The sequence below is a fragment of the Mchenga conophoros genome, linkage group LG11 (assembly GCF_057382185.1).
Source record: "Mchenga conophoros isolate Kocher_MC1m ecotype Shallow Benthic linkage group LG11, M_conophoros_male_GT1.1, whole genome shotgun sequence".
Taxonomy (NCBI): Eukaryota; Metazoa; Chordata; class Actinopteri; order Cichliformes; family Cichlidae; genus Mchenga; species Mchenga conophoros.
In genome coordinates this window covers 37,319,663-37,334,080 of record NC_140536.1, presented here as the reverse complement: position 1 = coordinate 37,334,080, position 14,418 = coordinate 37,319,663, and the positions used below count along the sequence as shown (strand labels likewise).

Genomic DNA, 14,418 nt, shown 5'->3' with positions numbered 1-14,418 from the left:
ACAGGTGTGTGAAAAAGAGGCGTTAAAAGAATCAGCCTTTGTTTTCCCAACAAGCTGTTTGATATCACAGCGACGCAAGTGCAGCCTCGTCTCTGCCGCACAGCTTTGCTGTCACTCTGATGACGTAAAGGCAGCGTCACTCTGATGACGTGAAAGCTGTCTGCGTCTCCAAACAAGCTAAACACTTTGCTCAGGCTAAATATCCACCACGTCTCATCGTTGCTCTTAAGCTTTGGGAGCTATTTCAGTCAGGCGGCCTCATCACTGGAAATGAAACGATGAAAGCTTTTTGTTTAAGCTTTTAAACTTCGTAACAACGTGGAGGACAAAACTGTGGGTTAGCTCGTGATTTGTAATCTACCTCGTCTCTGAGCTCCAGCGCTGCTTTTGCTCTCTCGCTGGCCTGGAGGGGAGGGGGCGGGGTCGTGACCCCTGGGCCGGGGAGGCCGGGACGAGTGCAATATTGGAGGGGAGATATGACAACAGCGCACCACATCCCGGACCTGCCCGACCCCGGGAGGAAACTCGCCACACACCCTGAAACGCACAGCCGTGTTTCCGTGACTACAGAGGATATTACATCATAGCTGACATTGTTGAACAAGCTCATTAATCCTAATCTCTCCTCAGACTAAACCCTGATGCACACTTTGCTTTCAACACACAAAGTTTGGATTACTGCATGTAATAATAGTAATTGTATACAACTCAGAAATGCATGCATCTGAGTAGCAATATTATGCAGTATTATTTTGTTTAAAGCTACACGTTAATTTTAAGATTGTTGTACATTTATCAGGTTTTATTTGTTTGTTTTTAATTTTTAACCAAACACAAAACTTTCAGCTGCCAGTAATACAACTTATAACTTATTTATCGTCCATTAGTTATCATGACTTTACAGAAAGTTACAGGTAAATAAGAGAAAAGTAAAGTTAGGATTGCGATTCCGCATGTGACACATAAGGGATCTTCACAGGATTTATGTGTGTGTGTGAAGGTTACACACGTCTTTCTTTAAAGTTGTCTGTGGAACACATGTCGCTATCTTTAATTTATTTTAAACGGTAACACTGAGGAAAAACACAGCTGAAAACAAGTTTTACACTTTTGTACCTTGATAAATACACTTGTACTTAACAACTTGTTCTTTTAGTTAAACATCTTCCAGCGAAAGATGTTATAAAAACTAAATGAACATGTTATACAGAAAATGATGAGTTTTATATTCAATGCAAAAAGTCATTTTCCGATTGGACATAAACATTTATAAACATTTAGCCATCACAATTATATTATAACAAACTAATGAAGTAGAACCCCCCCCCCCCCCCTAAAAATGTAGAGCAGCCACTCAGATACTGATGATTAAAAAGCGTTTGATAAAAACGCACTTTTTCTGGCGGGTATAGAGTTTCCTTTCAGCTGTTTGTGATTCAGCTGACCCATCCGCGGTTAGGAGCTCCTGGATGTCCTGGATGTTTAACATTTCGCCTCTGAGGTTCACAGAGACGCGAGTCATGACGAGTGTTTAAAAGGTTCCGCTTCTCCCTCCTGACGTTATTTTTACCAGATCATCGTCACATGCTGACGTGATGAGTTCAGGTTCTTGTGATAAAAGCGAAAACGAAGAAGAGCTCACCTCTGTGCAGCCTCCCTCTGCCTGTCCATGTCGCCTTGTTGTTTCAGGTCTGTGGAGGGTCCCAGTCAGTCAGTGCTGGTTTTAATCCGAACCCCCACCCACACCCACAAACCCCCACTTCTAAACACTAACAAAGGCTCTGGGAGCTGCTCAGTGAGGCGTAGAGGGGCCCCGCTTCACGCTTAAAGGGCCAACAACTTAACCTGGGAAGCCCTGCGGCAGCGTCCATCTGCACTCGCTTACATCCTCGTTCACACTCGCAGAACTTCACCCAGGGCCGATGGAGCAGGAGCCAATCACCTGTGTTTACCTGCAGACGCAGTGTTTGATTGTAGCTCCCACCTGCCTAAGCTCTGACGTCATCAGCCGCAAGTCTGAATGACGATGACATTAAAACAGCAGCAGGTGATTTTCTGCATCCTCAAAGTGACAGTGCTGCCCCCTGCTGCCGCTACGTGGAACCGCGTTTGCCCCCAGCACCACCGGCCCTCCCCCTCATTACCCTCACAGGGGTGGCCTGTTGTGTCCCCAGCTAGCTGACCCCCTAGCAGCAGGTATGTCTACATTAAAACACTTTATACTTTTTCTTCCTCGACTAATCTGCATAATAAAGATATCGTACTCCATATGGTTAATGTTAAAGCTTACTTTAAAATAAAATGTATTTTAAACACTTTGTACTGTAGTAAAATTATACTTCTTTCACTGCATTGTACAAAAAGAAGCTTAAAGTCTTGTGCAGCCACTTTTCATATTCTACATCTAATGCTCTATCTACATATGTCAGCCACACATATGCATGCTTATAAAGATGTGAAAAAAGGAACAGCAAGTAAAACAGCAGCAGGATGCAAATAGAGTTTGACTTATGGAGGTCTGAAATATAAATAAACTGTGTGTGTGTGTGTGTGTGTGTGTGTGCGTGTGTGTGTGTGTGCGTGTGCGGGCGAGGACAGTTGTCGTGCAGCAGGTGGTTGTTGCAGACTTATTTAGGAACAACTGAAGCTCCCAGTGTGAACGCACCACAAGTTCCAGACCAGGACCTGGGGTGGGTCGATCCTCAGACACTAACCTGGACTGAGTCTGAGATCTGAGTCGAGTCTAGGAGAGTTTTGGACCGAGACCTTTAGCAGCAGGTTCAGGAGCTCGGATCGATTTCCCTTCGATAAACTGCAGACATGGACGGACAGAACCGGCAGAAGGTAAGAGACAAAAAACAAAGTACATAATTAGAAAATTACAAACTTGGATCAGATTTTTATTATTATTTGTTAGGATTTTACCTGAGGCTGTATCGCTAATTTACCTTCAACAGCAGCATTTGAATATTTATGGTTTAGTATCACCTCTAACACTTCCAGACGTCACAGAACAGAGTTTTTCTTACACTGAAGAAACCACCTACATGTAGTTTTGGACTGTAATATGAATTATGGAAAACTTTTTGTTCACACCTCTAGCAAATTTCATTTCAGGCTCTAAAAGTATAAAAAATATAGAATTATGTTTTTCTTCTTTTGGCTATGGTAAATGGCCTGTATTTGTATATCGCTTTACTAGTCCCTAAGGACCCCAAAGCGCTTTACACATCCAGTCATCCACACATTCACACACTGGTGATGGCAGCTACATTGTAGCCACAGCCACCCTGGGGCGCACTGACAGAGGCGAGGCTGCCGGACACTGGCGCCACCGGGCCCTCTGACCACCACCAGTAGGCAACGGCTGAAGTGTCTTGCCCAAGGACACAACGACCGGCGCTCGAACCGGCAACCTTCCTATTACAAGACGAACTGCCAACTCTTGAGCCACGATCGCCTTCATGGCTTAAGTGAGACTCTTTGTAGTTTCACCATCACGTTGGTGTAATTGTTAAACCCTGACACACTTTTTCACTTTTTGTTTGATGAATACAGTCTCGCAGAAGTGAATTCATGTGGTTTAATAATTAGCAGCTGCTGTCCAACAGAAAACACTTTAGTTACGCGATTTCACTGTAAACTGGTTGCGTGTGATTTCGCAGCACACCACAGTACTGCTATGAAAGCAGATATTGTCTGACTTCTCCAGAGTAGTTCCCCAAAGACTTTATCCAAATTATTTCTGTTTATTTACCAAAAGTGTTTTTAGTGCATTTGTCCAACAACAAAGACAAGAAAATTTTAATTACTATATTTCTTAATATTCTTATTTTAATCATGAGTTTTAAGGTAAACTGCTTTGGCGTACTTTCATAAGACATTTTATTCATTTGTGTATCACCAAAATGTACATTTTGTCAACTGCTTTTATTGTGAAAGGCAAGAACGTGAGGAAGCTTCTGGTATAGATTAAGCTGTGCCCCAACACAGCGGGCAGCTCTCTAACCCTTCAGTGTTGCTTTCTCTGTGCAGAGAGTCATTCACCCTGTTTCAAAGTTAGTGGCAGCTAGTAATGCTCACTGAGACGAGAGACACTGAAGAGCACAACAATCACATCCTTTGGATTTTTAAACCCGCCGGGTCACACAGACGTTACTCTGATGGCTATTAGAGGGTTGGTAAAGGTTGCGTTTTACATTCGGACACCAGCGATGAAAACGTGAGAAACACGAACAAATTACCTGTGACTCAGCCTGGGTAGAATTCTGTGACCAGTATGACCAGTGAGACTCATGCTCAAAAAATATTCCCAGTGTGTGTGTGTGTGTGTGCTCATACATATAAACTGCTCATATTGTGTGTGGGTATTTATAAGCCTGTGTGACTGTAACTCTGCAGAGCAACTGAGGTTTAAATTTAGCCTCACACTCCAAAACACACACACACAGTCACGTTTGCATTACTGGAAACACAGGACGCTGACCAGGAGCATTTGCAGCAGACCTAACGTTGCATATTAATATTAATGTATCGCATTAGACCTTAAACCGAGGACACACCTTCAGATTTAATCATTCACCTTATAGGGACTCGCTTATCAACAGGAGGTCGAGTCCTCACCATGCAGTTGTGTAAACAGACGAGTACAACAAGCTCACGCGCACACACACACAGCTGTTAAAGAGGGCTAAAGGTCAGCTGACAGCTGTCTGTCACCGTTCATGCTGGTCATTATTTTAAAGGACCAGTTCAGTGTTTTTATATAAATCCTTTGATTGACTGAGGATCAATTTCAAGCCCCCAAAGCTCAATTTAAAGACTGGAAATGCTGGAAACAGCCGGCATGCTCCCTGTTCAGCGTCACATATTTGGAACCTACCCGGGGGCCCCTGCTGAGGCCCCTCATTCCCACATTCCCAAATGTGTGTGTGTCCCAGTAACCAACTCCAGAGAGCAGTCTGGTCACCTTTCTGTAGTCACAGCCTTAGCGTCTCCCGGTCAGACCTGGTGACACCGTTATTCCTTATTTGCTGCTTTTATGAAGCACTGAAGTAGTTCCACATTTGTGCTGACTTCATGTGTTTGTGGAGGTTTTTGAACAAACTAGTTGCCTTCAGGTTGATCTGTGGTGGCAGCTAAAACCCAACGGAACAGGCAACAACATCAATCATTTATTGAGGTGTTCAACGTATTTTTGACACTGCCTCCTGCTAACAGCACACGGGGACGACGTGTAGGCGACGGTCCGCAAAGTTCTGTGTGGAACCATCGCAGTAAGCCCCGCCCACTGACCGCTGCTGTTTGTTCTGTAGGAAAAAACACAGACAAACAGACAAGAGTCCATTTTACAGCGCAGAGAGAAAAAAAGGAGGCAGGTTGACCTGAATCAATCACTCAGGCTGAATATTTATCGTTCTTTTATTAATACTTAGATCTGCTTAACTTGGAGGAAACTGCAGAAACAGGATATTTAAGGATCTAAAGTAATTTTGTTATTGAGTTTATCAGTGAGGACCAACTCTGAGCAGGTAGGCCTCATATTAAAGCTTCTGACCAAATTTCACATCTTTAACTTCTTTATTCCACAAAAACTAGCGTGAAACAGATAAAAGTGATAAATCATCATTAATTAACAAAAGATAATCAGTTGCTTACATTTTTTAAGCAGCATTTGCATTGAACATATAAATAACGTTAACAGAGAGAAATGGGACAATAAATGTGGTTTGGAGAGAACAGAGAAAACAGCTGTTTTTAGCCCCTCCCCTTCAAGCCAGCAAATCAAATGCCAACAACAGTTAGCTCACGGGTGAGTAAACAGAAAACCCCAACAATCACACGATCCGTATGAGAAAGCGCTTTGGCATCAGTGGGAACCAGACTCGGGGAGGTCCAGTCATCTGCCAGAGTGTGATCTAAATCACAGACTGGAAAAACACGTTTAATAATAAAAATGCAGACAACCAAAAACTACACAGACAATAAAAGAATGTAACAGGAATGGAATCCATGAACGTGAAAGTGAAAGTGTCGGTGCAGCTTCGGCTAAGTTGACCATGACATAAAAAAATCAATCAAAGGGTTGAAAAAATGTTAAAGAATCGTTCAGGTGATCACGAGTCATGTGACATTTGTGTGTGCAGGTTTTCTAATGGCTCCTGGAGAAGAAGAAGGTTCCAGCGAGCATCATGCAGGTGAGCTGAAGGTCCCGATGGTGGCGCTCTGTCACATCTGTGTTACTGTGAGAAAACAGTCACACGATTCCACAGAAAGTCAAAAAAAGGAATGTGACTCTTATGTTTTATCCTCAGATGTGTGAATCGCTGTTTGAAAAGATCCGTCTGTATATTTGTTTAGAGGGGGGGAAACTCACACCGAAGGCCCCAAACATTGTTGCACAAGGCTCAAAATGTGTTGTTTTTTTCTGCTGTAAAAGTCGGGACACTTTCACAGAGGAGTCTTTGGTGGCTGACTCACAGTACAGGAACTGGTCATTCTTCCGTTCCTGAGGTTTTCATGAATAGGATAAGATAACTCTTTGTTTCCGTTGCACAGTCATGCTTAGCACAATAGTACAATGGAACTGGAAAATGTCCCACGCTGGCATAAGCACAACTAAGCACAACAAACACAACAGAGGAATTTAAGTGGATTTGTCCAAGTGCAAGAAAGGTTTGAGCAAAAAAAGTAATGATTTAATAAAAAATAAAAGAGTGAGTGAAAGTTTATTGCACATTATTATTGTTATTGTTATTGCCCACCCAAAAAGTCCAGGGATGTAGCCAATCAGGTCAGCTGTTAGCATTGATTAGGGCTGTCGCCCTGTTGTAAAAGCTGTCCTTGAGTCTGTTGGTCCGGGACCTCAGCAGCCTGAACCTCCAGCCAGACGGCAGCAGCGTAAACACCCGCTGTCCTGGGTGTGTGCAGTCCCGTAGGATGCTGCGTGTCCTCCTGAGACAGCGAGTGCTGCACAGGTCCTTCAGGGAGGGAAGAGGATGTTTTGGGCCATAATAATGATCCTCTGAAGTGCCTTTTTGTGTGCCATGGTGCAGCTGGAGAACCACACAGATGCAGGATGTCAGCACACTTTCATGGAGACGATCAGGTCAGAGAGGTATAATAATGGAAAATGCACAACATGAGGAAAGACGAGGAGAAAAAAGAACTCCCCCCAGACTGAGCTCCAACAGGGAGATCAGTTTGAGAACAGAAAAAAAAACACCACAGCGCATACAAAAAGCACATGACTATCATCTGAGAAGCTTCTTCAGTTCTAAGGTCAAATGGTGGAGAGTCCCAGATTTAAACCCAGTGGGAGTTTCCCCCCACAGAGGGACAAAGGACCCTCTGATGATCCTCCACCTAATCACATGAGCCAAGGGGTGAAAATGGGTGTGGGTTACAATCAGGTGAGCTCATTGTGAAACCTGGCCCCACCCTATCATGTGAATTCCTGAGGTCAGCTGGCCCAGGATGTGAGTGGGCGTTAAGGCGTCTGGGAAGGATCTCAAAACTGGATCATAGATGGCAGAGAGTTGGTGTCGTAAACCCCGCTTCTGTTCAAAGATGGTCGCTCACAGTGGACATAGATGCTTCTTTCACTCCTCTTTCAAACCATCTGTCCTCTCTGTCCAAAATGTGAACATTGGCATCCTCGAAAGAGTGACCTTTGACCTTTAGATGCAGATGGACTGCTGAGTCTTGTCCTGTGAAGTTTGTGTTTAGGAGTTTTGTCTTTCGGGTGAACCAGTTTTTGTCTGAGTGTGTTGCTGGGTCTGAAGTACACCAGGATGTCGTCATCTTCTTTTCTGTGCATCAGAAGAGAAGATCAGACACCAGCGAGGGAGGATAAGAACGACAGACTCAACAACACTGTCATCCCCTATGTAGCCGGTGTATCAGAGAAACTCAGGAGAGTTTTCTCCAAGCATGACATCCCAGTGCATTTGTTTTTTATGTCTATCTGAATTCTTGTTCACATGAATAGTTTATATAAAAGATGTCCAACTCAGAGACAAAAAGGCTGAAAGGAGGGATTCATGCCTGGAAGTAGGGCTGGGCGATATGGCCTAAAAGCCATATCGCGACATAATTTGAAGCACGTGCGGTAACGATATATATCGCAATATATTCTTTTCTTCTGTATAACGTATTTTCCACACTATAAGGACTTAAAATCCTTTAATTTTCTCAAAAATCGAGAGTGTTCCTTATGTATGAATTCTGGTTGTGCTTACTGACCTCGAACCGATTTTGGCTGCAGATTTTTGAAACTAATTCAAACGTACAGCTCTGTTATCACTTCTAACATAAAGACAGGAAACTAAACAGCAGTGGGTTTGCAGGGTTACTGAAGTTGGACTACCTGGTATATAATGTTGTGCTACGTGATTGCTAGCGACACAGCTATGTTAGCATAACATTAGCACAGTGAAGCTGGAGGATGAAGCCAACTTTTTTTCCACTCGATAAAAGTTAACGTGAGGGATTCTGGTGGTCAGGGACAAATGCAATCGCATAGCAGGATGCTGTACACGGGGCAAACTTCAGTCAGGAGAACAACTGAGAGCATTCATCCACAATACGAGGTTATTCATTAATATACTGCAACAACATGGGAACAGAACAGCTGCGAGAGAATTCAACATTAATGAATCAATGTTACGGAAGTGGAGGAAGCGCAGTTTTTGGCTTTCCCCACATTTCAAAAGTGCTTCACCTCTTTGCTATGACTGTCGCCCGCCATCATTTGCAGATGATAATGGTTTTAGCCGCTGCGATGCTTTCAACCAAAACAGGCGCCGCTTGGTGACGTCATCAACATGCGCTATCGGGATAGAGCGATATAGTCAAAATCTCTGTCGTTGGCCAAATTTATATCGTTTTTATCATATATCGTGTATATCGCCCACCCCTACCTGGAAGTCAAAATTATGTTAGTGACTGGTTTCAGTCAACCACAGAATTAATAAGAACTCTGATGATCAGTTTTAAAGAGAATGATGATTGCAATCAGACAGATGAACTCATGTGCAGTGAAATCACTGATGGACTGTAATATTTAATTATCACATGAGCCTGCCAGTGAATCATGCTGAGTAGCATCATGAGAGGGGAAGAGAGGTACCAGTTCCCACTCAGAGCATCATCATGATCAGAAATCCTTATCAGAGCAAACGAACCAGCTCATTTACAAGTGGAGGCGGGTTACAGGGTTTGGCTGCTAACAGGTGAGTGTGGCACATGTCTGTGGCATTTTTCAGACTGGTGCTGATTGACTGAACGACCTGCTGTGAGCCTGCTGATGGCGCTCTGGGCTGCCTTGCTGTGGAAGTGCTGGATCCACTTGACTCTGCTGCTCATCCAGGTTTCTTTACCTGAAGGTACACACACACACACACACACACACACACACACACACACACACACACACACACACACAGATAAACAAAAGACTGCCCAGTACATTACAGACAAAACAGGAGAGTTCTTCATCTTGAGAGCCCAACAGGAAGTGGAAAGCCATTAGCGATAATAACCACAAACTGTTATTTTGATCCTTTAAATATTTATTTGCCAACATGTAAGAATATGGATTTTTAACCAGCAGCCTTTCAGCTGAGCATTAATCAATGCATGTCTCAGGTATCAGTCTTTAGCAGCAGCTTAGGGCCTTCAAAATAAAAGCTTCCCATTAGAGAGACAGAGTGCCAGTGGATTCTTAAAAGCTTGTGTTTTTCTCCTGAAGATTTATTTTTTGCTAGAATTTTCGGACTTTCCGAGCAACAACACCACTCCACACCTGCTCCAGAGCAGACTCTGTCATAAATCAGCATGTATGAAAGCACCACCTGCTGACCAGTTCTCCCGAAAATAGCAGAATTCCTGGAAGATCCATCAAACACGGATGTATGGCTGGAAATGCATCCCAAACAGTCTTTGTCTTAGATGCTCAGATGTGTCTGTATGCCTGTTGTTTTTTTAAATTTAACTGCAAGCAGTAAAGAGTTTTAAACCGCTGTGGTTAGCAAGAAGGTCTTGGGTTCAAATCCTTGTTTTGTGTGGCATGTACGGGTCCTCTCCCAGCCCCACAGTCCAAAGACATGCAGTTAGTGCGGTTAGGTTAATGGTGATTCTATACCAGGGGTCTCAAACTCAAATGAGCCGTGGGCCGCTGCTGGCACCGTCATCTCATTGGAGGACCACTTTAGTGCTTAAGTAGTACAAAAAATCAAACAAACAAGAAACCACCCACTGATATTTCCTGAAATGTAGTGTTTTGTTTGTTTGCTTCAAATAAATTTCAAATATTGTATAACACGACAAAACTGCAAACGTGAATTGTTTTCTCACTCCTTTTCTCAACTAACTGAAGCCTTTCATTGGTCCACCAACTAAACAAAGCTCCTTCTCCTCGTGGCAGCACTTCTATCATTTTGTTCGTACGTAACAAAATAAAAATGCAGACATCAGTGTACACATTAATCTGAACTAACACAGCCAATCCCTCAACATGTTTGTACTTTACTGTACCTCAGACAGGTGCGCGGCTCCGAGCCATAGTAAATGGCCTGTATTTGTATAGCGCTTTACTAGCTTTACTAAACCCCAAAGCGCTTTACACATCCAGTCATCCATCCATTCACACACTGGTGATGGCAGCTACATTGTAGCCACAGCCGTCCTGACCACCACCAGTAGGCAACGGGTGAAGTGTCTTGCTCAAGGACACAACGACCGAGACCGACAACCTTCCGATTACAAGGCGAACTCCCAACTCTTGAGCCACGATCGCCACGGTAGTAAAGAGACCTCTGGCTAATACGTCGGGCTCGTAGCTGAAAACTAGCTTTACTTTGTTGTCTGGGTCAACTTTGCTAGCGAGAGACAGAGAGAGGCGTTGAAAGGCTGCTTATTGTTTCGGAGGAAAACACGAACACGGTGTACAGTCGAGTCTTAACAGCTTACTTACAGCTGGGCTCGTCAGGCTCTCTTCTTGGCTGCAGGTTATTATTATATTTACATGCTTCCAGCTCCCGTTTCTGCTCGGTGACAGCTCGTACTTTTCCTTTCTCTCCCTCCCTCGCTCACAGACACATAACAGCAGTCCATGCTCCCTGCAGCACGGACTACACTGCCCATGCCTGTAGCACTCTGCTCATATTGCCTTCATATTAATAGAATTTTTGAATAATGATTAAAAAAAATTTCTTCACACCAAGTAGAGGTTAAGGGAGCTGCAAGTGACCCGCGGCCGAGAGTTTGAGACCTGGACTGTCCATAGGTGTGAGTGTGAGTGCCCATTGTTGTCTTTCTCTCTCTGTTAGTGATGCGACCTGTCTGGTCTATTTACCATTTACCAAATCAAATTTCAAAGTAAGCTAGTCCTACATTTGAAATGTATTTTTATATTTATTCTTCACATCATTTCAGTCCAGAAAATGCTGAGACTGCAGTATTATTGTATTACAGGCTCCTGGAGACTAAACTAGGAAGCCAGTTCAGTACACCCAGGATAGCTTTTCCTTATTTGGCTTCACTTGCATGAAGCTGGTTTTCAGCAACCTCCAGAACTGTGACGGTAAAAGTCTAAAAGTCAATGTGGACGTGGCAAAACTTGCAGTTCCAGTGTCCACTTGTGTCTCCAGGGTCAACCCCGTATAAGAAGAAGCTACTTTGAGCTTCTCCTTTATTCACAAAGGATTGCCACAGCAGTTCTGATGTTCTCCCTGATGCAATTCCAGAGGGATTTGTATCTCCTTCCAGAATTTGCTGATCAGGCAAATGTGAAAACTGCTGCATGGTGGGAGCCCTAGTTCGAGTGTCCGTAAGCCTGTTTATGCTAAACACTTTCTCCTTCTTATCAGTTACAGCTTCCTGTCATATCCTGAGGTGTAACTCGGATTTTGTGGCTGCAACGCTGGACCTGGGCAGCAGCAGTAGTGGCAGCGGCGGCGGGGCAGCAGGAGGAGGAGCAGCAGCTGTCAGCAGGCAGGCGGCGAACGCCGGTTACTGCAGCGCCCTGCGCTCGTACGCCATGTGCACCAAGAGGCTGTCGCGAGCGTGTCGTGGTGACCTCGCTTACCACTCTGCGGTCCAAGGAATCGAAGATCTGCTCATCCAGCATCGCTGCCCCCGGGTCGGGCCCACGGCACAGCCCCGGGCCCCCCCTGCTGAAACGCTGTCGGGGGACACCTGCCTGTATGAGAGGAGCTTCTTCAGCAGGGAGGGGCAGACACCCGAATACCTGCACTGCAGCGTGTTCGGAGACCCGCACATCAGAACTTTCAACAATGACTTCCACACATGTGCCGTTCCGGGGGCGTGGCCTCTCATTGACAATGAGTATCTGTACGTACAAGCCACCAGCTCACCAGCCAGGGGAGGCATGTACGCCACAGTTCTCACCAAGGTGAGTGCTGACACTTACAGGAGCAGTCAAATGCACCATCAGCTTCTCATGTAAACCTCAACTTACGGTCAGGGGGGGGGATCCGAGCAGAGGGTGAGGTGGGGTACACCCTGCATGCCGTCAGTCTGCTGCAGGGCTGACCGATAGAGCGCCGTCGCATTGTGCTCAAACTACAGCCCAGTGCACAAAATGCAGTTTACTGTGAAAAGAGAGAAATGAATGTCAGACATGCTGAAAACTGACAAAATGTCCGAATAACAGCAAATAAAAATGTAACAGTGAGCAGAAATAAACATTTACGACCCCAAAATGAAAATAATCACAGAGCTATTATGGAAAACGGCATTTAACGTCTTCTTTTTCCTCTCAGATCACCATCATCTTCAAGAACTGGCGTCAGTGTATCGACCAGCAGCTGTACCAGGCCGAACTGGACAACGTCCCCGCCGCCTTCGCTGACGGCTCGATGTGGAGCGGCGAGTGGCGAGGTCATCGCAGCCTCACGGTTCGGTCTCTGAATCCCGGCCGGCACGCCGAGATCCGAGCGGTGCACGTCGGCACGGTCTTGGTGGTGCGTCAGAGCGGCCGCTCGCTCGGCCTCTCAGTCCTCTCGCCACGTGGCGTCGTTGAGGCGTTCAGGCCTGAGCAGGACCTCCAGCTGTGCGTGTGGGGCTGCCCCCCCTCCCAGAGACTCAACACGCTTCACCCACCACCATCAGACCCTTTGATGTCCACCGCCATCAGCGCTGAGGACCACTGCGCGGCTCTGCTTCCAGCTCGAGACGTCTACTATCAGGCCTGCGTGTTCGACTTGATCGCCAGCGGAGACCTGAACTCCAGCATGGCCGCTGTCAGTGCACTGCAGGATGCCCAAACCATGATCCCAGACAGGGAGGGGGTTCACCTGCTGCTGGTTGGATCTGCAGGGCACACACGACCTCACCTCACGCTGCTGCTGCTGCTTAGCATTTTGGGAACTCTTAGCAGGCCCTGAGAAACAGGAAGTGACCTCAGACTGTGAAGCTGAAGGAAATGTTTGGAAAATTTCCCAAACACAGCACCTGGAAGAGGACCTAAACGTGACGTCCCAGACGCTGACATCACTGCTGACACCTGAAGCTGGTTTCATGGTCCCACAGAGGAAGCTCCCGTGCGGGCGTGGCCCGTCTGCCTGTCTTTGTGCTGTTGTTGGTCCGTTAGCTAGCCACGGAGAAAAGTCAAGCTCTAAAACACAAAGAGCTGAATTGAAACTGAGAGTGTCACTGCAGCCTGTTTGTTTCGCTCTTTGAACTTTATGCTACGGTTCTCCCGTTAAACTCTTTTTTCACTCCCTCTTGTATCCAGACCAGTCGACATTAGGCAGTTACTCACATCATGTAATTTCAGCATTGCGCTACATCTTGGAGGACTGCATGGAAGTGTGTCTACCGTGGATGAAAACCCCACAGAGACATTTGTGGGACCATAAAACCAGCAGATGGCGTCCTGATGGTGACAGTCTGGATGGAACGGAGCCGCTTGGAAACTTTCCGGGGCCGCAGACTTTAATCGGAGCCCCGAATGTTTGTGGATCACTGCAGCTGATCCAGAACCTTAAAAAAATCTGTGTGCAAAAGAAAAAAGAAATTCATTTAGCTGCTAATTAACAATCTGATAATAAAGATTTCCTCGTGAAATGTTGAATAGTTTGTGATTTTGTTTTATTTTGATGTTCCAGTGCAGTACAAGAGCACGTCGCTCTCGCTCTGCAGGCCTACTTGTTGTTCCTAGAGTATTTAAAAGTAGAATGGGAGGCAGAGCCTTCAGTTTTCAGGCCCCTCTTCTGTGGAACCAGCTTCCAGTTTGGATTCAGGAGACAGACACTATCTCTACTTTCAAGATTAGGCTTCAAACTTTCTTTTTTGCTAAAGCATATAGTTAGGGCTGGACCAGGTGACCCTGAATCCTCCCTTAGTTATGCTGCAATAGACGCAGGCTGCTGGGGATTCTCATGATGCACATGA

The 14,418-nt window shown here is 45.4% G+C and overlaps 1 protein-coding gene across 3 annotated transcripts; it reads left to right on the top strand.

Moving 5' to 3' along the window:
• The first annotated feature begins 426 nt into the window (after positions 1-426).
• On the top strand, positions 427-14,091 carry hjv (hemojuvelin BMP co-receptor). Of its 3 annotated transcripts, XM_085292794.1 has the most exons (6): positions 427-2,196; positions 2,599-2,844; positions 6,147-6,197; positions 9,267-9,386; positions 11,871-12,415; positions 12,786-14,091. In XM_085292794.1, exons 4-6 carry the CDS (start codon positions 9,308-9,310, stop codon positions 13,407-13,409), a joined length of 1,248 nt encoding a protein of 415 aa, XP_085148920.1. In that variant the 5' UTR covers positions 427-2,196; positions 2,599-2,844; positions 6,147-6,197; positions 9,267-9,307; the 3' UTR covers positions 13,410-14,091. The 3 variants fall into 3 exon arrangements, with proteins under 3 accessions (XP_085148920.1, XP_085148919.1, XP_085148921.1); XM_085292793.1 differs by having other exon boundaries at positions 427-2,844; XM_085292795.1 differs by lacking the exons at positions 427-2,196; positions 2,599-2,844 and adding an exon at positions 5,367-5,531.
• The last annotated feature ends 327 nt before the right edge of the window (positions 14,092-14,418 follow it).

What these genes read in the sequence shown, in the direction of transcription:
- hjv (XM_085292794.1), top strand. Translation starts at nt 9,308, where the DNA reads ATGGCGCTCTGGGCTGCCTTGCTGTGGAAGTGCTGGATCCACTTGACT. An exon ending in CCAGGTTTCTTTACCTGAAG is followed by an intron (nt 9,387 to 11,870) that starts GTACACACACAC and finishes CCTTCTTATCAG; the next exon opens with TTACAGCTTCCTGTCATATC. An exon ending in ACGCCACAGTTCTCACCAAG is followed by an intron (nt 12,416 to 12,785) that starts GTGAGTGCTGAC and finishes TTTTCCTCTCAG; the next exon opens with ATCACCATCATCTTCAAGAA.